A 27,837-nucleotide genomic window follows, 5' to 3' on the forward strand; every position below is an offset into this window, starting at 1 on the left:
GCAGCTGGTGAAAGATGTCTTTCCCAAACATGATTTAGATTTCAAAGTCATTGGTTCTGTGTGCACTGATGGGGCACCTGTATTGCTTGGAAATAAATCTGGCTTTTCTGCATTGATGAAAAAGGAGATTCCAGACTTGCAAGTTACCCATTGTTTTCTTCATTGGCATGATTTAGCATCAAAAACATTGCCTCCAAATTTGAAGAAAGTCGTTGATACTTGTGTGAGATCAGGGGGCGTGCTTTGAACCATCGCATTTTCAAATCATTTTGTGAGGATCTGAGAAGTGAGCATTCAGTTTTGCTTTTCCACACTTTGTCCGTTGGTTAGCACGAGGACAAGCTTTAACCTGCTTCTTTGAACTGCGGGAAGAAATCAAAGTTGTTCTGGAGGAGTGTGAATGTGATCTGGTTGGGGCAATGGAATCACAGGAATTCGCCCAAACGCTGGCTTACTTAGCTGACATTTTCACTCATATGAATGACCTGAGTGTTTCTCTTCAAAGAAAAGGGATAAACACATTGAAGGCTTGTGAGAAGTTGAAAGCCTTCAAAGAAAAGTTATGCCTTTGGTGTCGAAGGATGGAAAGAGGCAGTCTCTCAAATTTTCCTTCACTAGAAGAGATGGTTGATGATGCTGGATCCATAACTGCTACTGTGTGTGAAGAAATTGTGGTTCATTTGGAAATGCTGTCAGAATCGTTTGATGGATATTTTGCTGCTGGAGACCTGAAGATTTCAGAAGAATGGATCATGAATCCATATTCCTATAATTTGGAGAAAATGTCAGATGATGAACAGCTGAAGGAAGATCTTATTGATTTGTGGACAAATCGAGCTCTTGAAATGCAATTTGAAAGCAAGACTTTGGAGGAGTTTTGGTGTGCAGCACTGGATATGTTCCCAAGACTTGGTGGAAAAGCACTCCGTGTCCTCACTCCATTTGCAACAACATACTTGTGTGAATCTGGATTCAGTTCTTTTTTGTCAATCAAGACAAAATCTAGGAATCACCTGAATCCACAGACAGACCTGCGGATCACAGTCAGCAAGAAAGTTCCACGTTTTGACAAAATCATGAATGAGAAGCAGGAGCAAAGAAGTCATTGAATTTTATGTTCACAATTGGGATTGATTTTACTGTTTACAATTTTTTTCTAAATAAATTAGAATCTAATTGCTCAGTTTATATTTGCATTTTATGCACTGAATTAAAAGCTTATTTTTTTAAGTTCAATTTGTTCACCTGCAGTATTGGATGTGGTTCAATTTGTGGTTCAAAAATTAGAAATTAGACTTCTTCATCTTCAAATGTGACATTACTTTTGGAGGGGGTGTGAACATTAATCAAACATTTCCTAGAGGTGTGGGGCATAGAAAAGGTTGGGAACCACTGCTATATAGGGAAAACTGAGGAATAAAGAAGGTAGGACCACATTAATGAGGTTATTGGCCACCCGACAGTCTGTGGGATTTGGGGTGGCAAATTTGTAATTAGTGGCGTTAAGACCATAAGACATAGGATAAGAATTAGGCCATTCAGCTCATCATCTCTACCATTAAATCATGACTGATCTTGGATCCCATACACCTGCCTTCTCATGATACCCTTTGATACCCTGACTGATCAAGAAACTATTGACTTCCACTTTAAATATACCCATAGACTCGGCCTCCATCACAATCCGTGGCAGAGCATTCCACAGATTCACTATTCTCTGGCTAAGAAAATTCCTTCTTACTTCTGTTCTGAAAGGTCACCCCTCAAGATTGATCTATGCCCTCTAGTTCTGGATACCCCCACCATAGGAAACATCCTCTCCACATCCACCCTATCTAGGCCTTTCAACTTTCAGTAGGTTTCAATGAGATCTCACTGCATTCTTCTAAATTCCAGTGAGTACAGGCCCAAAGCTGCCAAACACTTCTCATTGTTAACCCCTTCATTCCTGGAATCAACCTGATGAATGTTCTCTGGACTCTATCCAATGACAACACATCCTTTCTGAGATATGGGGCCCTAAACTGTTGTCAATATTCTAATTGCGGCCTGACTGGTGTCTTATAAATTCTCAGCATTATCTCTTTGCTTTCATGTTCTATTCCCCTTGAAATAAATGCCAACATTGCATTTGCCTTCTTTACAACAGACTCAACCTATAAACTAACCTTCTGGGAGTCTTGCACGAGGACTCCTAAGTCCCTCTGCACCTCTGATGTTAGAACCCTCTCCCCATTTAGATAATAGTCTGCACTGTTGTTCCATTTAACAAAATGCATTATCATACATTTCCCAATTTCCATAGATTCCCATTTCCACTTTTTTGCCCATTCTTCCAATTTGTCTAAGTCCAGTTGCAATCACATTGCTTCCTCAGCACTACCTAACCCTGCACCCATCTTTGTATCATCCACAAACTTTGCCTCAAAGCCATCAATTCCACTATCTAAACATTGACAAACAATGTGAAAAATAGGGGTTCAAATACTGACCCCTGTGGAAAACCACTAGTCACTGGCAACCAACCAGAAAAGGCCCTTTTATCCCCACTAGCTGCCTCCTGCCTGTTAGCATTCATCTATATATGCCAGTACCTTTGCCCTGTAATGCCTTGGGATTTTATCTTGTTAAGCAGACTCATGTGTGGCACTAATGCCTTCTGAAAAGCTAACTAAATGCCATCCACTGCCTCTCCTTTGTCCACCCTGCTTGTTACTTCAACTAAGAACTCTAACAGATTTGTCAGGCAAGATTTCCCTTTACAGAAATCATGCTGACTTTGACTTATTTTATCATTAGTCTCCAAGTACACCAAAACCTCATCCTTAATAATGGACTCCAACACTCTCCCAACCACAGGTTAGACTAACTGGCCTGTAATTTCCTTTCTTTTGCCTTCCTTCCTTCTTTAAGTGTGGAATGGCATTTGCAATCTACCATTCCTCTGAGATCATGCCAGAATCTAGTGATTCCTGAAAGATCATGACCAATGCATCCGTTATCTCTTCAGCAACCTCTCTCAGGACTGTGGGATGTGGTCCATCTGGTCCAGGTGACTTATTCACCTTAAGACCTTTTAGTTTGTCCAGGGTTTTTTTGTCCTTTTTAGTAGCAATGGCACTCACTTCTTCTCCCTGACACTCATGGACCACTGGTACACAGCTAATGTCTTCCACAGTGAAGACAGATACAAAGTACCCATTAAGTTCATCTGTCATTTCTTTGTCCCCCATGATTACCTAACTAGCCTCATTTTCCAGTGGTCCATTTTCAACTCTCACCTCCCTTTTACTCTTTATATAACCAAAACTTTTAGAATGCTGCTTTACATTATTGGCTAGTTTGTCTTTATATTTAATCTTTTCCCTTCTTATAGGATCTTGTAGCACTTGTTCTGCTACACCTGCCCTTACATCTTCAAGTCAAATCAAGTCAAGTCAGTTTTTCTTGTCATTTCGACCATAACTGCTAGTACAGTACACAGTAAAAATGAGACAACGTTTTTCAGGACCATGGTGTTACATGACTCAGTGTAAAAACTAGGCTGAACTACGTAAAAAAACAACACAAAATAAAACTACACCAGACTACAGACCTACCCAGAACTGCATAAAGTGCACAAAACAGTGCAGGCATTACAATAAATAATAAACAAGACAATAGGTGCAGTAAGTTGGCGTCAGTCCAGACTCTGGGTATTGAGGAGTCTGATAGCTTGGGAGAAGAAACTGTTACATAGTCTGGTCGTGAGAGCCTGAGTGCTAAGGTGCCTTTTCCCAGACGGTGGGAGGGAGAAGAGATTGTATGAGGGGTGCGTGGGGTCCTTCATAATGCTGTTTGCTTTGCGGATGCAGCGTGTAGTGTAAATGTCCGTAATGGCAGGAAGAGAGACCCCGATGATCTTCTCAGCTGACCTCACTATCCGCTGCAGAGTCTTGTGATCCAAGATGGTGCAATTTTCAAACTAGGCAGTGATGCAGCTGCTCAGGATGCTCTCAATACAACCTTTGTAGAATGTGATGAGGATGGGCGGTGGGAGATGGACTTTCCTCAGACTTCACAGAAAGTAGAGACGCTGCTGGGCTTTCTTTGCTATGGAGCTGGTGTTGAGGGACCAGGTGAGATTCTCCGCCAGGTGAACACCAAGAAATTTGGTGCTCTTTATGATCTCTACCCAGGATCTTCTCTCTCACCACCATTCAGGGCCCCAAACAGTCCTTCCAGATGAGGTGATACTCCACCTGTGAGTCTGTTGGGGTCATCTATAGTGCTCCCGAGGTGGCCTCTTGTGTATCAGTGAGACCTGATGCAGATTGTGAGACCACTTCACCAAGCACCTATGCTCCGTCCGCCAGAAGAAGTGGGATCTCCCAGTGTGCACCCATTTCAATTTCACTTCCCATTCCCATTCTGACCTGTCTATCCATGGCATCCTCTACTGTCATGAAGAGACCACACTCATGTTGGAGGAGCAACATCTTATGGTAGCATCCAACCTGATGGCATCAACATCAATTTCTTGAACTTCCCATAATGCCCCCCTTCTCTATTCTCCATTCCCCCCATCACCTTTTCCCTCTCTCACCTATCTCCCTGCCTGCCCATCGCCTCCCTCTGGTGCTCCTCCCTCTTTTTCTTTCTTCCATGGCCTTCTGTTCTCTCCTATTAGACTGCCCTTTCTCCAGCCCCGTATCTCTTTCACCAATCAACTTCCCAGCTCTTTACTTCACCCCTCCCTCTCCCGGTTTCACCTGTCACCTTGTGTTTCTCCCTCCCCTCACCCCACCTTCTAACTGACTCCTCATCTTCTTCTCTCCAGTCCTGCAGAAGGGTCTCAGCCCGAAATATTGACTGTACTCTTTTCCATAGATGCTGCCCGGCCTGCTGAGTTCCTCCAGCGTTTTGTGTGCGCTGTTTGGATTTCCAGCATCTTGTGTGTCACTCAACTTCCCACTCACTATTGCTACCTTATGCCCTTTCCTTGGCTTTTATGAAGTCATTAACTTCCCTTGTCAGGCACAGTTGCCTACCACTGCCTTTTGAGAATGACTTCTTCTGTGAGACATATTATCCTGTGCCTTGCAAACTATTCCCAGAAACTTCAGCCATTTCTGCTCTACCATCATCTCCGCCAGTAACCTCTCCAGTCCACCTGGGCAAGCTCCTCTCTGGTGCTTCTGTAATTCACTTTATTTTATTGGGATACTGATACATTTGACTTTTGCTTCTCTCTCAAGTTGCAGTATGAATTCAATCATATTATGATAACTGCCTCCTATATGTTCCTTTATATTAAGCTCCCTAATAAGATCTGGGTTATTACTCAATACCCAATCTAAGATAATCTTTTTCCAGGTAGGCTCAAGCACAAGCTGCTCTAAAAATCCACCTTGTAGGCATTCAACAAATTCCCTCTCTTGCAATTTAACACCAACCTGATTTTCCCAATCCCCTTGTATATTGAAGTCCCCCATTACAATTGTGACATTATCCCAATTACATGCCTTTTCCAGCTCCCTTTACAATCTCAACGCCACATCTTGGCTACTGTTTGGGGGCCTATATATGATTCCCATAATGGTTTTTTTTACCCTTACAGTTTCTTAACTCCTCCCACATAGAATCAACATTCTCTCACCCTATGTCACCTCTTTCTAAATATATTATTCTATCTCTTACCAACAGAGCCACACCACTGCCTATCCCTTCCTGCCTGTCCTTTCAATACAAAGTATATCCTTTGATGTTAAGCTCCCAACCATGGCCTTCTTTCAGCCACGACTCAGTGGACTGCAGTGTTCTGCAGGGATCTGTGCTAGGACCCCTTCTGTTTGTGATGTATATAAATCAGAATCAGAATCAGTTTTATTATCACTGGCATGTATCATGAAATTTGTTAACTTGTTAAATAACTTGGATGAAAATGTAAATGGGTGTGTTAGTAATTTTCCAGATGATATCAAGGTTGGTGGACTTTGGATGGTATAGAGGACTGGCAAAGAAGTTGTCGATATAGCATAAGAAAAGTGGGGGACGGACACAAGCATCAGCTTGGAACATAGACTGCCATGTATCCAACAAAAAGGCAGGCATAGCTGGTACCCATGCAAGTGCCCATGGCTACACCTTTTGTTTGAAAGAAGTGGAAGGAGCCAAAGGAGAAATTATTAAGAGTGAGGACAAGTTCCATCCACTTCCTACATTACATCGATGAATGCATTGGTGCTGCTTCCTGTGCCCATGCCAAGCTTGTTGATTTCATCAACTTTGCCTCCAACTTCCACAGGGCTGAGAAATGGGCAATGGAATTTAATGCAGACAAGTGCCAGGTGTTGCACTTCAGAGGTATCAGCCAGGGTAGGTCTTACACAGTGAATGTTAGGGCACTGAGGAATATGGTAGAACAAAGGGATCTTGGAACACAGCTCCATAATTCATTGAAAGTGGTGTCACAAGTAGATTGAATCATAAAAAATGTTTTTGGCACATTGGCCTTATCAGACACCTCCAAGAACCCCAAAACCACATCCTTAACAAAGGACTCCAACATCTTCCCAACCATTGAGCTCAGGCTAACCGGCCGATAATTTCCTTTTATGTTGGCTTTGACTCCCTTTGTTAGCCACGGTTGTGTCATCTTGCCTTTAGAACACTTCTTCCTCTTTGGGATGTATATATCCTGTGCCTTCCAAATTGCTTCCAGAAATTCCAGCCATTGTTTCTCTGCCATCATCCCTGCCAGAGTTCTTTTCCAATCAATTCTGGCCAACTCCTTTCTCATGCCTCTGTAATTTATAATACTGATACATCTGACTTTAGCTCCTTCTCAAATTCCAGTGTGAAATTGATCATATTATGATCACTTACTTCCAAGTGTCCTTTTACCTTAAGCCCTCTAATCATTTCTGGTTAATTACACAACACCCAATCCAGAATGGCTGATTCTCTAACAGGCTCAATCATAAGCTGCTCTAAAAAGCCATCTCACAGGTATTCAAGAAATTTCCCCTTTTGGAATCCTGCAGCAACCGAGAGGTAATGTTGCAGCAATATAGGACCCTGGTCGGACCCCACTTGGAGTACTGTGCTCAGTTCTGGTCGCCTCACTACAGGAAGGATGTGGAAACCATGGAAAGGGTGCAGAGGAGATTTACAAGGATGTTGCCTGGATTGAGTTTAGGAGCCGAGAGGTAATGTTGCAGCTATATAGGACCCTGGTCAGACCCCACTTGGAGTACTGTGCTCTGTTCTGGTCGCCTCACTACAGGAAGGATGTGGAAACCATGGAAAGGGTGCAGAGGAGATTTACAAGGATGTTGCCCAGATTGGGGAGCACGCCTTATGAGAATAGGTTGAGTGAACTCAGCCTTTTCTCCTTGGAATGGCAGAGGATGAGAGGTGACCTGATAGAGGTGTATAAAATGATGAGAGGCATTGATCATGTGGATAGTCAGAGGCTTTTTCCCAGGGCTAAAATGGCTGCCACAGAGGGCACAGTTTTAAAGTGCTGGGGAGTAGGTACAGAGGAGATGTCAGGGATACATTTTTTACGTAGAGTGGTGAATGGGCTGCCAGCAACAGTGGTGGAGGTGGATACGATAGGGTCTTTTAAGAGACTCCTGGACAGGTACATGGAGCTTAGAAAAATAGAGGGCTATGGGTAACCCTGGGTAATTTCTGAGGTAAGGACATGTTCGGTCTGCTTTGTGGGTCGGCGGCCTGTATTGTGCTGTAGGTTTTCTATGTTTCTAACAATATTTTCCCAATCTACCTGCATATAGAAATCCTCCATGACTATTGTAACATGATTTTCTCACATTTATTTTCTATCTCCCATTGTAAGTTGAAGACCATATCTTTACTACAATTAGAGTGTCTGTATATAACTCTGATCAGGGTCTTTTTACTCTTGCAATTCCTTAGCTCTAACCACAATGATTCAACACCTTCCGACCCTACGTCACCTCTTTCTAATGATTTGATTTCAATTTTTACCAACAGAGCCACACCACCCCTTCTGCCCTCCTGTCTGTCCTTTCAATACAATGTGTATCCTTGGACATTAAGCTCCCAGCCATCATCTTCTTTCAGTCATGATTCAGTGATGCCTACAACATTGTACCTGGCAATCTGTAACTCGGCTATGAATTCATTGACCTTATCCCGTATGCTGTGCACATTCAAAAATATAACACCTTCAGTCCTATATTCACCCTTTTGATTTTGTCTGCCTTTAACATTGCAACTCATCCTGTTGACTGCAATTTTGCCCTATCATCAACCTCTCCTTGCTAGGTGTCTCACTACACACTGCCACTGTCTGTAAACAAACTACCTCATCTTCAGCATGATCACTCTGGTTTGCAATCCCCCTGCCAAATCAGTTTAAACCCACCCAATCAACTGCAGCCAACTTTTCCGCAAGGATATGGTCCCGTTCCCCCCCCCCCCAGTTCAGATGTAACCCACCCCTTTGTACAGGTTGTACCATCCCCAGAAGAGATCCCAAAGATTCATAAATCTGAACTCCTGCACCCTGCAACAGTTCCTCAAACACACATTCACCTGCCAAATCATCCTACGCTATTCTTATCCTCATTGGCACATGGCACAGGCAGCAATCCAGAGATTACTGCCCTGGAGGTAACAGGTGAGTATTTGTAACAGGAGAATATTGGTATCAGGTGGGTGTCGGTAACAGCTGGGTGCCGGTAACAGGTGGGTATCGGTAACAGCTGGGTGCCGGTAACAGGTGAGTGTCGGTAACGGGTGAGTGTCGGTATCGGGTGAGTGTCGGTAACAGGTGAGCGTCGGTAACGGGTGAGCGTCGGTATCGGGTGAGTGTCGGTATCGGGTGAGTGTCGGTAACGGGTGAGTGTCGGTATCGGGTGAGTGTCGGTATCGGGTGAGTGTCGGTAACAGGTGAGCGTCGGTAACGGGTGAGCGTCGGTATCGGGTGAGTGTCGGTAACGGGTGAGTGTCGGTATCGGGTGAGTGTCGGTATCGGGTGAGTGTCGGTAACAGGTGAGCGTCGGTAACGGGTGAGCGTCGGTATCGGGTGAGCGTCGGTATCGGGTGAGCGTCGGTATCGGGTGAGCGTCGGTAACGGGTGAGTGTCGGTAACGGGTGAGTGTCGGTATCGGGTGAGTGTCGGTAACAGGTGAGCGTCGGTAACGGGTGAGCGTCGGTATCGGGTGAGCGTCGGTATCGGGTGAGCGTCGGTAACGGGTGAGTGTCGGTATCGGGTGAGTGTCGGTATCGGGTGAGTGTCGGTAACAGGTGAGTGTCGGTATCGGGTGAGTGTCGGTATCGGGTGAGTGTCGGTAACGGGTGAGCGTCGGTAACGGGTGAGCGTCGGTATCGGGTGAGCGTCGGTATCGGGTGAGTGTCGGTAACAGGTGAGTGTCGGTAACGGGTGAGTGTCGGTATCGGGTGAGTGTCGGTATCGGGTGAGTGTCGGTATCGGGTGAGTGTCGGTATCGGGGGAGCGTCGGTAACGGGTGAGCGTCGGTATCGGGTGAGCGTCGGTATCGGGTGAGTGTCGGTATCGGGTGAGCGTCGGTATCGGGTGAGTGTCGGTATCGGGTGAGTGTCGGTATCGGGTGAGCGTCGGTATCGGATGAGCGTCGGTATCGGGTGAGTGTCGGTAACAGGTGAGTGTCGCTATCGGGTGAGTGTCGGTATCGGGTGAGTGTCGATATCGGGTGAGCGTCGGTATCGGGTGAGTGTCGGTATCGGGTGAGTGTCGGTAAAGGGTGAGTGTCGGTATCGGGTGAGTGTCGGTAACGGGTGAGTGTCGGTATCGGGTGAGTGTCGGTATCGGGTGAGTGTCGGTATCGGGTGAGTGTCGGTATCGGGTGAGCGTCGGTAACGGGTGAGTGACGGTAACGGGTGAGTGTCGGTATCGGGTGAGTGTCGGTAACGGGTGAGTGACGGTAACGGGTGAGTGACGGTAACGGGTGAGTGTCGGTATCGGGTGAGCGTCGGTATCGGGTGAGTGTCGGTAACGGGTGAGTGTCGGTAACGGGTGAGTGTCGGTAACGGGTGAGCGTCGGTAACGGGTGAGTGACGGTAACGGGTGAGTGTCGGTAACGGATGAGTGTCGGTATCGGGTGAGTGTCGGTAACAGGTGAGTGTCGGTAACGGATGAGTTATCGGGTGAGTGTCGGTATCGGGTGAGTGCCGGTAACGGATGAGTGTCGGTAACGGGTGAGCGTCGGTATCGGGTGAGCGTCGGTAACGGGTGAGCGTCGGTAACGGGTGAGCGTCGGTAACGGGTGAGTGTCGGTAAAGGGTGAGTGTCGGTATCGGGTGAGTGTCGGTAACGGGTGAGTGTCGGTAAAGGGTGAGTGTCGGTAACAGGTGAGTGTCGGTAACGGGTGAGTGTCGGTATCGGGTGAGCGTCGGTAACGGGTGCATCAGTATCGGGTGAGCGTCGGTAACGGGTGAGTGTCGGTATCGGGTGAGTGTCGGTATCGGGTGAGCGTCGGTATCGGGTGAGCGTCGGTATCGGGTGAGTGTCGGTAAAGGGTGAGTGTCGGTATCGGGTGAGGGTCGGTATCAGGTGAGTGTCGGTATCGGGTGAGGGTCGGTATCAGGTGAGCGTCGGTATCGGGTGAGTGTCGGTAACGGGTGAGGGTCGGTATCAGGTGAGCGTCGGTATCGGGTGAGTGTCGGTAACGGGTGAGTGTCGGTAAAGGGTGAGTGTCGGTATCGGGTGAGTGTCGGTATCGGGTGAGTGTCGGTATCGGGTGAGTGTCGGTAACGGGTGAGTGTCGGTAACGGGTGAGTGTCGGTAACAGGTGAGTGTCGGTAACAGGTGAGTGTCGGTAACGGATGAGTGTCGGTATCGGGTGAGTGTCGGTAACGGGTGAGTGTCGGTGTCGGGTGAGTGTCGGTAACGGGTGAGCGTCGGTATCGGGTGAGTGTCGGTATCGGATGAGTGTCGGTAACAGGTGAGTGTCGGTAACGGGTGAGTGTCGGTAACGGGTGAGTGTCGGTAAAGGGTGAGTGTCGGTAAAGGGTGAGTGTCGGTAACAGGTGAGTGTCGGTAACGGGTGAGTGTCGGTATCGGGTGAGTGTCGGTAACGGGTGAGTGTCGGTAACGGGTGAGTGTCGATATCGGGTGAGCGTCGGTATCGGGTGAGTGTCGGTAACAGGTGAGTGTCGGTAACGGGTGAGTGTCGGTATCGGGTGAGTGTCGGTAACAGGTGAGTGTCGGTAACGGGTGAGTGTCGGTATCGGGTGAGTGTCAGTATCGGGTGAGTGTCGGTATCGGGTGAGTGTCGGTAACAGGTTTCTTTTATATACAAAATATCTTTATTACAAATTCAGTGCTACAATATATACAAACCAGTAACTAACACAATTACTACATTACAAATAGACAATGCACATTTAACTAAAAAGTTTCCATCTCTGTCAGTGATGGCACAAACCCCCCGCGGAGCCCAAGGGTCCCGAAATGCCTCTGTGGTCACTGTGGACAGCACCTGTTCCTTCTCAATATTTACTCAGGCATGAACATACCCCCTAAACATAGCTAGACAGTCTACCCGGGCAGGTCCTCCTGCCACTCATTTGCAGGACCCACAGATGGCTGACTTCACCAGCTCCAGGAACAAGTTAGAAACATAGAAAACCTATAGAAAACAATACAGACCCTTTGGCCCACAAAGTTGTGCTAAACATGTCCCTACCTTAGAAATTACTAGGCTTACCCATAGCCGTCTATTTTTCTAAGCTCCATGTACCTAACTAAAAGTCTCTTAAAAGACCCTATCGTATCCGCCTCCACCACCGTTGCCGGCAGCCCATTCCACACACTCATCACTCTCTGAGTAAAAACTTACCCCTGACATCTCCTCTGTACCTGCTCCCCAGCATCTTAAAACTGTGTCCTCTTTTGGCAACAATTTCAGCCATTTCAGTAGACAACGACATCTTCATCCCTCCATGCCTCCTCCTTACTGGATAACTGTATATAAATATGGGGCTAAAATGCAACCAGAAGGTGAGGAGCAGCCCATGCAGATACGCAGAAAGGGGCTGAGGCCTTACACTCTCCATGTACATGCAGTACACGGTCTCCTCCAGCCTGCAGAAGTGACATACAGCTGGGAGATCCGTGTACAAACTAAAGAACTCATTGCAGGGCACCGCTCTATGCAGCAGCTTCCACCCCAAATCCCCCAGGTGCATGAGAAGAACTCCCTCGTAAGGGGACTTCTAGCTGGAAAGTCAGCTCGCCGTGGCATATCGAGATGGTGGACAATGGCTAGGAGTGGAGGGTGTGGAGCCCCAGCCCATACAGGTACCTCCTACTTGCATTCCTGAATGGGATTGTGGGTGTCGAGGAGAGACAGCTCAAGTTGTAAGGGGATTGGAAGTAAGGGGAAATATGAAGCTATCAGGAAGAAAAATCATTCCATGATTTTGACCCAGCAACAATGAAGGAACAGTGATATGTTTCCCAGTCAGATCAGGATGGAGAGTGACTTGGAGGGGGATTTCCTAGTGGTGGTGTCCCCAGGTATCTGATGTTAAATGTCATCAATGTACCTGCCTCACACACAAACTGCTGGAGAAACTCAGCAGTATGCTGCCTGCCCTGCTGAGTTCCTCCGGCATTTTGTGTGTTGCTTGGATTTCCAGCATCTGCAGATTTTCTCTTGTACCTGCCTCAATCACTTCCTCTGGCATCCCTCAAGGTAACAAAATTGACTCTCGTCCTTATTAAAGTTCTCCCTTTTCCCCTTACACCTCTATCTGCTAGATCTTAACGCCATAAGCCTGGGATAAAGACTGTGCATTCATGCTATATATGCCCCTCATGATTTAATACACCTTCATAAGATTCATTCATTATCGATGTTCCAATAAAAAAGGTCCAAACCTGCTTAACCTTTCTCCATAACTCAGTCCCGTGAGTCCCAACAGCATCCTCATAAATCTCCTCTGCACTCTGTCCAGTCTAATGTCAGCAGGGTAGGAAGACTCCAAGTGTGGTCTCACCAACACCCTGTACAACTACAGTATAACCATAAGACCATAAGACATAGGAGCAGATTTAGGCCATCTGGCTCATCGAGCCAACTTCTGTACTCAGAACCTGTACTTCTGATTCCATCTGTTCAACACTTCCAAAGGCCGTACATTTCACTTAGAAAGTCCTACCCTGGTTCATTTTCCTAAAATGCAACATTTCATCTGATCTAAACTCCATTCGCGATGCTTGGCCCACTTTCCCTGCTGACCAAGGTCCTTCATAAATCTTGTTAACTATCTTCACCCTCTAACTCTGCCATGAACTGTCCCAAGCCCAGCTGCAGATGGAAGAGGGTTAAGCATGGGGTAGCGATCCCATCCAGTAAAAGCCCAGAGCAATAGAAATGCCAACAGATGATCCAAAGACCTCATTCCTGGGAGAGGAAGGAGCTGAAACCAAGGAGATGGCAACACTTGGGGATAACATGAAAAACTAGCTTAGGACAGAGAACTTTGGCGAGCTGCCATTGACTGCCTATGCCCCAATAGGGGAGATGGGCTTATGAACCTTCACCCTCTACATCACCACCTACGTTTCATCGGCAATCTTATTAAATGTGTTCATTAATTGAGAGTTGGCAGCGGAAGATCCCATGCCATGATACCCAGATGAAGAACTTTAGAATCATAAAGTATTGGCAACAGGATATTCGACCTATAGTATCCATTCTGACCAATGGGGATCCAACCATATTATTTCCATCTTCTGCACTTGACTTACAGCCTCTGAACAAGCAGTTCACAGGCCGGTTCACACACTTCTTCACCCTGTCCTTGGTCACTAGTGTTTATACACAGACTCTCAGTCCCTGAGTACCGCCCCTCCCACTCTGTGGCGCTTCCTCAAAACCACTCCCTCGACATTCTGGCAGTGGAGTGTGATAGATGAACTGGAATCATAGGGGGTGGGTGTGGTGGGGGAAGATGCTGGGTATGTGAGTCTGCAAGAAGCCCATGTGGGGTGGAGCTCACCTCACCTCTGATCCTCCCTCTTTTAAGTATCTGCAAGGGATGAAGGCCAGGAGATACACTTTCCCCGAATGCGGGGAGGTTGTAGCAATGTCCTGACTGAGGTCCCTGGTCAGTAACGAGGACCCGTGTGTTTTGTATTGTCTAGGTTTATTGCCATTTCGATTCCCCTGAACTACAACAGGAAACACGTTGATGTACGTCAGGTGGTCCTCATCTCCATGACCTGGATCCTGGCTTTTGCCGTGGCCTCTCCCATTGCTTTTGGTCTGAACCATGTCCCAGATCGCAACGCCAGTGTGTGTCAGCTGGAAGGCAGCAGCTACATCATCTGGTCTTCGGTCTGCTCCTTCCTCCTGCCCTGCCCCGCCATGCTGCTCCTGTACTGCGGGATACTGCGAGGCCTCAGGCGGTGGGAGCAAGGCCGAAGCCACAGGCTCCGGCGTCACATGCACGGCTTCAGGAAGATGGATGGGAGCTCCTCAGAGCCCCGCAGTCCACCCACATTGACGCAGAGTCCTCGTGTAGAGCTGCATCTGTTCCCGGACCCAGCCTCTGAACCGACAGAGGGGCCCAAGCTTATCCTGACCTCCTCGCAACTGAAGTACGCACAGCCACGTCCCAGCAAGAGGAAGTGGGCCAAGATCAATGGTAGAGAGCACAAGGCCATGAAGGTGCTGCTGATCGTCGTAGGTGAGTCTCTGCCAACCTTCTCATCACTCTGGTTGACCTCCCAATCCTGGGTTTGTTTTGCCTTCATCTGTGGCCAGCAGAGGGTCAAATGTCTTGCAGAGCTCCTTAGCTACCATTTGGTCCATCAACATCCTTCTCTACCAGCCCTTCTCCCACTCCCAGCTGACTTATAACCATATAACAATTACAGCACAGAAACAGGCCATCTCGGCTCTTTTCATCCATGCCGAACGCTTACTCTCACCTAGTCCCACTGACCTGCATTCAGCCCATAATCCTCAATTCCTTTCCTGTCCATATAACTATCCAATTTTACTTTAAATGACAATATCAAACCTGCCTCTACGACTTCTACTGGAAGCTCATTCCACACAGCTACCACTCTCTGAGTAAAGAGATTCCCCCTCATGTTACCCCTAAAGTTTTACCCCCTAACTCTCAACTCATGTCCTCTTGTTTGAATCTCCCCTACTCTCAATGGAAAAAGCCTATCCACATCAACTCTATCTATCCCCCTCATAATTTTAAATACTATCAAGTCCCCCCTCAACCTTCTACGCTCCAAAGAATAAAGACCTAACTTGTTCAGCCTTTCTCTGTAACTTAGGTGCTAAAACCCAGATAACATTCTAATAAATCTTCTCTGTACTCTCTATCTATTTTGTTGACATCTTTCCTATAATTCAGAGACCAGAACTGTACACAATACTCCAAATTTGGCCTTACCAATGCCTTGTACAATTTTAACATTACATCCCAACTCCTATACTCAATGCTTTGAATCTTGTTTGGTGTATTTCTCCCTGTTCCCTCTTCTTCACCTGGGAACCCCATCTCCTCCCCCAACCCTGAGGACACCAACTGTCCCAATTTAAGACCCTCCCCCATTTATGGCCAGGAGCCCAAGAGCTGAGTTCTGGAACTTCATTCCCACCCCCACCCCTCCCTTCCCATCTCCCCATCCATCCCTCTCAATTTCCCTATCCCTCCCAATTTTCCCATCCCTTCCTTCCTACTTCCCGATCCCTCCCTCCCCTCCCGTCTCCCCCTCCCTCCCTTCCTGCCTCCTTATCCCTCACTTTACACCTTCTGTCCACTCCCTTGTGGCCAAGTTTGCAGATGATTTGAAGAAAGGTGGAGAGGCTGGTAGTGTTGAGTAAGCAGGGAATCTCCAGGAGGTCTTGGAGAATGGACAAAGTATCAGATGGAATGTAGTTTTGGGATGTGCGTAGACCTGGAGAGGAGGTTTCCTATAGTGGGGGAAGTCTAGGACCAGAGGCCTCAGAATATAAGGATGTCCCTTTAGAATCGAGACGAGGAGGAATTTTTTTGCCTTAGGGGAGTGAATCAGTAGAATTCCTTGCCACAGTTGGCTGTATAGGCCAAGTCTTTGACTACGTTTAAAGCACAGATGGAATGTTTCATGATTAGTCATGGTGTCCATGGTGAGAATGGAGTGGAGGGATAACAAATAAGCCATGATCAAATGCAGAGCAGACTTGATAGGCCAAATGGTCTAATATTGCTCCTTAAGGTATTATGGTCAAATGTGCACAAGAAAGTTCCCTTAGTCAACATACAGAAGGTGTGACTTGGCAGGGTGTAATACTGGACTTTCTTCGAGAGCATGGCAAGGCAAGTAACTGAAGTGGCACTTGGGGAGCACTTTGGCTCCTGTGACCGTAATTTTATTGGGTCTAAGTAGTGATAGCAAAGGATATGTTATGGTCCTGATCAATTGAGTGAGCCTGAAGGGAAAAGGATGAGTGGCTAGTGGGAGGCTTCAGCAGTGTGATATCAAGTGTCCAGAAGCAGATTACTGTTCTGACTGGAGGGAATTCTGAGGGTCAGGCTATGATTCAGCATGGCTTTTTGTGTGTTTGCCAAATCATGTAGAATTTTTTGAAGAGTTAACCAAAGGGGTAGATGAAGGTAGTGCAGTGGAAGTTGTGTACTTGGACTTTAGCAAGACCTCTGGCAACATCTGGCATGGTAGCCTGATCTGGAATGTTAGGTCCCATGGAATCCAGAGTGAGCTGGTAGTAGTTCTGTGGATTCAAAATTGGCTCAGGGGGAGGAAGTAAGGTGTGGTGGTTGAAAGTTGTTTTTCAGAATGGAAGCTGCAGGATTCAAATGCACAAGGTTTGATCAGAAAGTTCGCGGATAACTCAAAATTAATACGTGATAGGTTAACCAATCTTAAAGAGTTTTTCAAGGAAGTTACCAGGAACGTTGATGATGGCAAGGCAGTGAATGTTGTCTAAATGGACTATAGCAAGGCATTTGACAAGGACCTGTATGGGAAATTGGTCAAGGAAGTTTGGACGCTTGGCATTCAAGTTGCGGTAGCAAATTGATTAGTCATTGGTTTTGTGGGAGAAGCCAGAGTGTGGTAGTAGATGGTCATCTCTCTGACTGCTGACCAGTGACAGTGATCAGTACTGGGTCCATTATTGTTTGTTACCTGTATCAGTGACCTGGCTGAAAATGTGGTTAACTTGATCAGCAAATTTGCGATGACTCCAAGATTAGGGGTGTAGTGGCCAGCAAAGAAAACTATCAGAGTTTGTAGTGAAATCTGGACCAGCTGGAAAAATGGACTGAAAAAATGACAGGTGGAATTTAATGCAGAAAAGTGTGAGGTGTTGCACTTCAGTAGGATCAAACAGGGTAGGTCTTACACAGTGAACGGTAGGGCACTGAGGAGTGGGGTAGAACAAAGGGATCTGGGAATGAGGTCCATAATTCATTGAAAATGATGTCACATATAGATAGGGTTGTAAAGAAAGCTTTTGACACATTGGTCTTCATAAATCAACGTATTGAGTATAGAAGATGGGATGTTATATTGAAGTTGTATAAGACATTGGTGAGGCTGAAATTGGAGTACCGTGTGCAATAGTGGTTACCTACCCTGCAGGGCGGAGCATTGGTTGATTGGCAGAAAGCAGAGAGTGGGAATAAAGGGATCTTATTCTGGCTGGCTGCTGGTTACCAGTGGAGTTCCACAGGGATCGATGTTGGGACCGCTGCTTCTTTTATGATGTATGTCAATGAGTTAGACTATGGGATTAATGGATTTGTGGCTAAATTTGCCGATGATACAAAGATAAGTGGAGGATCAGGTAGTGTTGAGGGAACAGAGAGCCTGCAGAGAGACTTAGATAGTTTAGGGGAATTGGCAAAGAAGTGGCAAATGAAATACAATGTTGGAAAGTGTATGGTCATGCACTTTGGTGGAAGAAATAAACGGGAAGACTATTATTTAGATGGGGAGAGAATTCAAAATGCAGAGATGCAAAGGGACTTGGGAGTCCTTGTCAGGATACCCGAAAGGTTATCCTCTGGGTTGAGTTGGTTGTGAAGAAGGCAAATGCAATGTTACATAGAACATAGAATAGTACAGCACATTACAGGCCTTTCAGCCCATAATGTTGTGCTGACCTTCGAACCCTGCCTCCCATATAAACCCCACCTTAAATTCCTCCATATACCTGTCTAGTAGTCTCTTAAACTTCACTAGTCTATCTGCCTCCACCGCTGACTCAGGCAGTGTATTCCACACACCAACCACTCTCTGAATGAAAAATCTTCCTCTAATATCCCCCTTCAACTTCCCTCCCCTTACCTTAAAGCCATGCCCTCTTGTATTGAGCAGTGGTGCCCTGGGGAAGAGGTGCTGGCTGTCCACTCTGTCTATTCCTCTTAATATCTTGAACACCTCTATCATGTCTCCTCTCATCCTCCTTCTCTCCAAAGAGTAAAGCCCAAGCTCCCTTAATCTCTGATCATAATCCAAACTCTCTAAACCAGGCAGCATCCTGGTAAATCTCCTCTGTACCCTTTCCAATGCTTCCACATCCTTCCTATAGTGAGGCGACCAGAACTGGACACAGTACTCCAAGTGTGGCCTAACTAGAGTTTTATAGAGCTGCATCATTACATCGTGACTCTTAAACTCTATTCCTCGACTTATGAAAGCTAACACCCCATAAGCTTTCTTAACTACCCTATCTACCTGTGAGGCAACTTTCAGGTATCTGTTGACATGTACCCCCAGATCCCTCTGCTCCTCCACACTACCAAGTATCCTGCCATTTACTTTGTGCTCTGCCTTGGAGTTTGTCCTTCCAAAGTGTACCACCTCACACTTCTCTGTGTTGAACTCCATCTTCTCAGCCCACTTCTGCGTCCTATCAATGCCTCTCTGCAATCTTCGACAATCCTCTACACTATCTACAACACCACCAACCTTTGTGTCATCTACAAACTTGCCAAACCACCCTTCTACTCCCACATCCGGGTCGTTAATAAAAATCACAAAAAGTAGAGGTCCCAGAACAGATCCTTGTGGGACACCACTAGTCACAACCCTCCAATCTGAATGTACTCCCTCCACCACAACCCTCTGCCTTCTGCAGGCAAGCCAATTCTGAATCCACCTGGCCAAACGTCCCTGGATCCCATGCCTTCTGACTTTCTGAATAAGCCTCCCGTGTGGAACCTTGTCAAATGCCTTACTAAAATCCATGTAGATCACATCCACTGCACTACTCTCATCTATATGCCTGGTCACCTCCTCAAAGAACTCTATCAGGCTTGCACAATCTGCCCTTCACAAAGCCATGTTGACTGTCCCTGATCAGACCATGATTCTCTAAATGCCCAAAGATCCTATCTCTAAGAATCTTTTCCAACAGCTTTCCCACCACAGACGTAAGGCTCGCTGGTCTATAATTACCTGGACTATCCCTACTACCTTTTTTGAACAAGGGGACAACATTCGCCTCCCTCCAATCCTCTGGTACCATTCCTGTGGCCAATGAGGGCATAAAGATCCTAGCCAGAGGTTCAGCAATCTCTTCCCTTGCCTCGTGGAACAGCCTAGGGAATATTCCGTCAGGCCCCGGGGACTTATCCGTCCTAATGTATTTTAACAACTCCAACACCTCCTCTCCCTTAATATCAACATGCTCCAGAACATCAACCTCACTCATATTGTCCTCACCGTCATCAAGTTCCCTCTCAGTGGTGAATACTGAAGAGAAGTACTCATTGAGGACCTCGCTCACTTCCACAGCCTCCAGGCACATCTTCCTACTTTTCTCTCTAATTGGTCCTACCTTCACTCCTGTCATCCTTTTGTTCTTCACATAATTGAAGAATGCCTTGGTGTTTTCCTTTACCCTACTCACCAAGGCCTTCTCATGCCCCCTTCTTACTCTTCTCAGCCCCTTCTTAAGCTCCTTTCTTGCTACCCTATGTTCCTCAATAGACCCATCTGATCCTTGCTTCCTAAACCTCATGTATGTTGCCTTCTTCCACCTGACTAGATTTTCCGCTTCACTTGTCACCCATGGTTCCTTCACCCTGCCATTCTTTATCTTCCTCACTGAGACAAATTTATCCCTAACATCCTGCAAGAGATCCTTAAACATCGACCACATGTCAATAGTACATTTCCCGGCAAAAACATCATCCCAATTCACACCCGCAAGTTCTAGCCTTATAGCCTCATAATTTGCCCTTCCCCAATTAAAAATTTTCCTGTCCTCTCTGATTCTATCCTTTTCCATGATAATGCTAAAGGTCAGGGAGCGGTGATCACTGTCCCCCAGATGCTCACCCACTGACAGATCTGTGACCTGACCCGGTTTGTTACCTAATACTAGATCTAGTATGGTATTCCCCATAGTCAGCCTGTCAACATACTGTGACAGGAATTCATCCTAGACAAACTCTACCCCATGTAAATCCTTGGAACTAATCATGTGCCAATCAATATTAGGGAAGTTAAAGTCACCCATGATAACAACCCTGTTATTTTTGCACCTTTCCAAAATCTGCCTCCCAATCTGCTCCTCGGTATCTCTGCTGCTACCAGGGGGCCTATAGAATACCCCCAGTAGAGTAACTGCTCCCTTCCTGTTCCTGACTTCCACCCATACTGACTCAAAAGAGGATCCTGCTGCATTACCCACCCTTTCTGCAGCTGTAATAGTATCCCTGACCAGTAATGCCACCCCTCCTCCCCTCCCCCCCCCCCCCCCCCGCTATCCCTTTTAAAGTACTGACATCCAGGAATGTTGACATCCATTTCTAGAGGTATAGAGTATAGGAGAAGGGATGTGATATTGAGCCTCTATAAGGCACTCGTGAGACTATACTTGGAGTATTGTGTGCAGTTTTGGTCTCCTTATTTTAGAAACAATATACTGACATTGAAGAAAGTTCAGAGAAGATTCACGAGAATGATTCCAGGAATGAAAGAGTTACCGTTTGAGGAACGTTTGGTAGCTCTTGGGCCGTATTCCCTGGAGTTCAGGAGAATGAGGGGGATCTCATAGAAACATTCCATATGTTAAAAGACCTGAACAGATTAGATATGGCAAAGTTATTTCCCATGGTAGGGCAGTCTAGGACAAGAGGGCACAACTGCAGGATCGAAGGACCTCAATTTAGAACAGAAATGTGAAGAAATTTCTTAGTTTCGAGCATGGTAAATCTGTGGAACTGGTTGCCATGAGCAGCTGTGGAGTCCAAGTCATTGGGTGCATTTAAGGCAGAGATAGATAGGATCTTGATTAGCCAGGGCATCAAAGGGTATGGAGAGAGAGCAGGGGAGTGGGGATGACTGGAAGAATTGGATCAGTCATGATTGAATGGCTGAGCAGACTCAATGGGCCAAATGGCCTACTTCTGCTCCTATGTCTTATGGTCATATCGGAACGATGTAAATAAGGTTGAAAGAGCAGATAGAAAATTTACAACAATGTTGCCAGGTCTGGAGGACCTGAGTTGCAAGGAAAGATTGAATCTGTTAGGACATAGAAGGTTGAGGGGAGATTTGATAGAGGTATACAAAACTATGATGGATATAAAAAAGGTAAATGCAAGCAGACTTTTTCCCCTGAGGCTGGATTGGACTTCAATTAGAGGTCATGGGTTGAAGGCAAAAGGTGACGCATAGGGTCGCGAGAGTGTGGAATGAACTGCCAGTGCAGGTGGTGCATGCCAGCTCAATTTCAATGTTTAAGAGAAGTTTGGATAGGTACATGGATGGTATGGCTATGAAGGGCTAAAGTCCTAATGCAGTTAGATGAGACTAGGCAGTTCAAATGGTTTGGCATAGACTAGATGGGCTGAAGGACCTGTTCCTGTGCTGTACATTTGTATGACTCTAACACCAGGTATTATTGATAGTGAAGAATGTTATTGTAGATTAACAGGGGAATCTTTATGAGTTGGAGAAGTGGGCTAAAGAGTGGCAAATGGATCTTAGTAAAGAGAAGTGTGAGGTGACCATGTCTCTCAGGCACTTCTTGGTGTTATGTCCAGGGCTTGATCCTGCCGGAGCTGAGGGCTCCACATCTCACTGGACAGGCCTTGGTTCTATGCCCTGGGCCTGCACCCATCGAGGGCTAACCACTCCATGTCTCACTGGACAGACCTTGGTTCTATGCCCTGGGCCTGCACCCATCGAGGGCTAACCACTCCATGTCTCACTGGACAGGCCTTGGTTCTATGCCCTGGGCCTGCACCCATCGAGGGCTAACCACTCCATGTCTCACTGGACAGGCCTTGGTTCTATGCCCTGGGCCTGCACCCATCGAGGGCTAACCACTCTATGTCTCACTGGACAGGCCTTGGTTCTATGCCCTGGGCCTGCACCCATCAAGGGCTAACCACTCCATGTCTCACTGGACAGACCTTGGTTCTATGCCCTTGGCCTGCACCCATCGAGGGCTAACCACTCTATGTCTCACTGGACAGGCCTTGGTTCTATGCCCTGGGCCTGCACCCATCAAGGGCTAACCACTCCATGTCTCACTGGACAGACCTTGGTTCTATGCCCTGGGCCTGCACCCATCGAGGGCTAACCACTCTATGTCTCACTGGACAGGCCTTGGTTCTATGCCCTGGGCCTGCACCCATCAAGGGCTAACCACTCCATGTCTCACTGGACAGACCTTGGTTCTATGCCCTGGGCCTGCACCCATCGAGGGCTAACCACTCCATGTCTCACTGGACAGACCTTGGTTCTATGCCCTGGGCCTGCACCCATCGAGGGCTAACCACTCTATGTCTCACTGGACAGGCCTTGGTTCTATGCCCTGGGCCTGCACCCATCCAGGGCTAACCACTCTATGTCTCACTGGACAGACCTTGGTTCTATGCCCTGGGCCTGCACCCATCAAGGGCTAACCACTCCATGTCTCACTGGACAGGCCTTGGTTCTATGCCCTGGGCCTGCACCCATCGAGGGCTAGCCAATCCATGTCTCACTGGACAGGCAGCAGTATGATTTGTGCAGGGGTGACAGGATGAGAGGAGCCCACCCCCTGGGTGCAGATGTTGCTGGAGGGTGAATCAGTAATTTCCTGGTGGGGGGAAAGGTTGAATAAACCACATCATGCTCCTTCACATGAGGTAATCCTTCTCAAAATACCAGGCAACGTTAGCCTAAACTGGGCTAATCTAATGCTATTAAACAGCTTTGTAACTCGGAATGCTGGTCATCGAAGGCAGCAGGTGATAAACATGTCAATCTGCAGGACATTTACTGTAAACCCACCATTCAGGGAAAGCAGTGGTGACGTCAGAAACCAAAATCCTGTCTTGCTAATGAACATGGTGCTGGAGAATAGCCTACTTTATTGTGAATATATTCAGAAAGGATAACCATTGTTATCTCGTAATACTGTAACGTGCCCTTAGCCATTAATGAACATGGTGCTCCAGAATAGCCCAATTTAGTTTGATGTATTTTGTAAGGATAGCCACTGTAATCCTGTAATACTGTAACACACAATTAGGATCAAAGCCCAGCTAATCTTCTTTTAATACTGAATCTAACACGAAGGATGGGGAATTGTGATTCACACAAGAAATGTATATCCTGGTCAAAAAGAGTTTTGACCAGCAGCCAATCGGGACATCGGAAATCTTGAGAGGAGGGACTTCAATCAGGTCCACTGCCCGAGAATAAAAGACGGCAATGGGTTCCTGCAGCAACGAGCGCTTTGACCAGCGACCAATATGTGTTTGGGATTAATTTGCAACAGCAAATTAAAGGAAGGCAGGGGCAAGCACATCAGCCATCGTCTGAGAGGACAGAGTCAGAGTGGTGATCTTGAAGTTTTAGCTCTTCGAGGCTTTTGCAAAGAAAGGCTTCAGTCAGAGAAAGCAAAGGAAAGAAAAGCCTGTTTATTCTTCCTTCCCTACTTTATATCTGCTCAGCTAAGACAGTAGGGATGATAGGCAGGATAGTGAAATGCTCCTCTTGTAGGATGTGGGAAGGCAGGGAGATCTCCGGTGTCCCCAACTACTGCAACTGCAAGAAGTGTATCCAACTGCAGCTTCTAACAAACTGTGTTAAACAGTTGGAGCTGGAACTGGATGAAGTCCAGATCATTTGGGAAGCTGAAGGGGTATTAGATAGGACATATAGTTGCAGCCAAAGTGCAGGACACAGGAAAATGGGTGACAGTTGAGAAGGGAAAAAGGGTTAAGGAGCCAGTGCAGAGTACTCCTGTGGCCATCCCCTCAACCACAGGTTTATTACTTTGGATATCTTTGATGGGTTGGGGGGAGAGGGGGTTGTGTTTAACCTAACGAAGGAAAGTCACAGTAGTCAGATCTCTGGCACTGAGTTTGCCTCTGACTCAGAAGGGAAGGAGGAAGAAGCATGCTGTGGTGATAGGGGTTTCCTGGTTAGGGGAACGGACAGGAGGTTCTGTGGGTGAGAATGAGATTCCTGGATAGTATGTTGCCTCCCGGGTGCCAGGGTCCAGGATATTTCGGATCAAATCCTCAGCATACTTAAGTGGGAGGGTGAACAGCCAGAAGCCCGCTTTTAAGAAGGGAGGAAGGCAAAAGAAAGGAAATTATAGGCCTGTTGGCCTAACTTCAGTGTTTGGAAAAGTGTTGGAGTCCATTATTAATGATGAGATTTTAATGGAGACCAATGATAAAATAAGCCAAAGTCAGCATGGTTTTTGTGAAGGGAAATCTTGTCTGATAAATCTATTAGAGTTCTTCAAGTAAGTAACAAGTAGGGCGGACAAAGAAGAGGCAATGGATATCACTTGCTTAGATTTTCAGAAGGCACTTGATTAGATGCCACACGTGAGGCTGCTTATCAAGATAATATCTTATGGTATTACAGGAAAGATACTGGAATATATAGAGGAATGGCTGTCAGGCAGGAGGCAGTGAGTGGGAATAAAAGGGGCCTTTTCTGGTTGGCTGTCGGTGACTAGTGGTGTGCCTCAGGGGTCAATATTGGAGTAAGCCACTACTTTTCATGTTATTAGTCAATGATTTGGATAAACTGATGGCTTTGTGGCAAGGTTTGTGGATGATATGAAGATAGGTGGAGGGGTAGATAGTGCTGCAGAAGTGATACGATTGCAGCAAGACTTAGACAAATTGGAAGAATGGGCAAAAATGTGGCAGATGGAATACAGTGTTAGGAAATGTATGATAATACATTTTGGTAAAAGGAACAATAGTCAGGCCCATTAGCTAAATGGGGAGAAGGTTCAAACATCAGAGATGCAGAAGGACTTAGGAGGCCTCATGCAAGAAAGTTAATTTACAGGTTGAGTCTGTAGTAAAGAAAGCAACTTCAATGTTGGCACTCATTTCAAGGGGAATAGAATATAAAAGCAGGGAGATAATGCTGAGGCTTTATAAGACACTAGTCAGGCCACACTTAGAGTATTGTCAACAGTTTTGGGCCCCATATCTCAGAAAGGATGTGTTGTCATTGGAGAGAGTCCAGTGGAGGTGCACAAGGATGATTCTGGGAATGAAGGGGTTAACATGAGGAGCGTTGGGCAGCTTTGGGCCTGTACTCACTGGAACTTAGAAGAACGTGTGGGGATCTCATTGAAACCTACCAAATGTTGAAAGGATTAGATAGGGTAGATGTGTATAGGATGTTTCCTATGGTGGGGATATCCAGAACTAGAGGGCACAGCCTCAAAATTGAGGGGGAACACTTTAGAACAAAGAAAAGGAGGAATTTTTTTAGCCAGGGGGTATTGAACTTGTGGAATGCTCTGCCACAGTCTACATTGAAGGCCAAGTCAGTTGGCATATTTAAGGCGGATGTTGATAGTTTCCTGATTGATCAAGACTTCAAAAGATCTGGTGAGAAGGCTGGTGTATGAGGTTGAGTGGGATCTGGGATCAGCCGTGATGGAATGGCGGAGCAGACAGTGGGCTGAATGGCCTAATTCTGCTCCTGTGCCTTATAGTCTAAGCTGTGGTCCATGTAGGTACCATTGACATGGATAGGACAAGGGACCAGGTTCTGCATTGAGAGTTTAGGGAGTTAGGTGCTAAGTTAAAGGACAAAGCCTCCAGGGTTGAAACCTCAGGGTTGTTACCCATGCCACATGGTAGTGAGGCCAGAACTAGAAAGATTATACAGTTTAATACGTAGCTAAGGATTTGATGCAGGAGAGAGGGCATAAGATTTTTCAATCATTGAGCTATCTTCAGGGGAAGGTGGGATCTGTACAGGGGGACTAATATCCTAGTGGGAGGGTTTGCTAGTGCTGCACAGTGAGATTTAAACTAGAGTTGCAGAGGAATGGGAACCAGAGTGCCAAAACACTTAGTGGAGAGGTTGTGGAGACAGATGTTGGTAAGACTTCAGACAAAGTCAGGAATGAAAAGGTTGAAAGCATGGTGCGACTAGTGTCCTGAGCTGCCTTTATTTCAATGTGAGAGGTATCGTAGGAAAGGCAGGTAATTGAGCCAAAGATGAGTTAGCTAGTTTATAAACTAGTAATGTGGCAATGTGTGGTGATGAGAGACTGATGTTAGGGCAAAATTGTAGTCAACAGGATGAGTTGCAATGTAAAAGGTGTACAAAATTGACAAGTGTGAATAGAGTACTCAAAGTGTTGTATTTGAATGTGTACAATATATGGAATAAGGTAGATGAACTTGCAGCACAGTTGCAGACTAGCAGGTATGATGTTGCAGGCATCACTGAATCATGGCTGAAAGAAGATTAAAGTTGGGAGCTTAATGTCCAAGGATGCACATTGTATCGAAAGGACAGATATGAAATCAGATCAGTAGGAAGGAACTGCAAGGGTAAAAAGAACTTGATGAGAGTTGTATGCAAACCCCCAAACAGTGATAAGGATGTGGCCTACAAATTACAAAGGGAGATAGAAAAGGCAGCCAAAAGGGCAATGCTACAATAGTCATGGGGGATTTCAACATGCAGGTCGGTTGAGAAAATCAGGTTGGTGTTGGATTCTGGGAGGAGATATTATTAGAGTACCTATGAGATAGCTTAATAGAGTAGATTGTGGTTGAGTGAATTAGGGGATCAGCTGTTCTGGATTGGGTGTTGTGCAGTGAACTGGAATTGATTAGAGAGCTTAAGGTAAAAGAACCCTGAAGGAAAATTGATCATAATAGGATTGAATTCACAAGGCACACTTATGGAGCACATCGTTTATAAAGGCCTGGAAAACTGCTGGTGTGTTCACAAGGCCAAAGGGCAGGTCGCTCCACTCTAGGCCAGTTAGTCCGACCTCAGTGGCTGAGAAGATGTTGGAGTCAATTATTAAGGTTGAAGTCTCAGAATGCACATGATAAAATAGGCCGTAGTTAGCATGATTTCCTCAATGGAAAATCTTGCCTGACAAACCCGTTGAAATTCTTGGAAGAAGTAACAAGCAGGATAGACAAAGGAGAATTGGTTGATGTTGTGTACTTGGATTTTCAGAAGGCCTTTGACAAGGTGCCACACATGAAGCTGTTTAACAAGCTGTGAGCCCATAGTTTTGCAGGAAAGATTCTAGCATCAATAAAGCAGTAGCTGATTGGCAGGAGGCAAAGGGTAGGAAATAAGAGTGCCTTTTTCTGGTTGACTGCTGATGACTAGTGATGTTTCATGGGCTCTGTGTTGGGACTGATTCTTTTTACGTTATACGTAAACGATTTGGATGATGGAATTGATAGCTTTGTTTCAAAGTTTGCAGATGATATGAAGATAGGTGGAGGGGCAGGTAGTTTTGAGGAAGTAGAGAGGCTACAAAATGATTTAGACAGATTAGGAGAACAGGCAAAGAAATGGCAGACAGTGCTGGGAAGTGT

General features: G+C 46.3%; 1 protein-coding gene across 1 annotated transcript in view; it reads left to right on the forward strand.

Moving 5' to 3' along the window:
* Nucleotides 1-27,837, forward strand: part of LOC132396461 (D(4) dopamine receptor-like) — a 33,884-nt gene that overhangs the window by 4,869 nt on the left and 1,178 nt on the right. The window contains exon 3 of the mRNA XM_059974005.1: nucleotides 14,165-14,709. Within this exon, the coding sequence (XP_059829988.1) occupies nucleotides 14,165-14,709 (545 nt within the window). The remainder of the gene's footprint in view (nucleotides 1-14,164; nucleotides 14,710-27,837) is intronic.

This window comes from Hypanus sabinus, chromosome 7, assembly GCF_030144855.1.
Source record: "Hypanus sabinus isolate sHypSab1 chromosome 7, sHypSab1.hap1, whole genome shotgun sequence".
Lineage (NCBI taxonomy): Eukaryota > Metazoa > Chordata > Chondrichthyes > Myliobatiformes > Dasyatidae > Hypanus > Hypanus sabinus.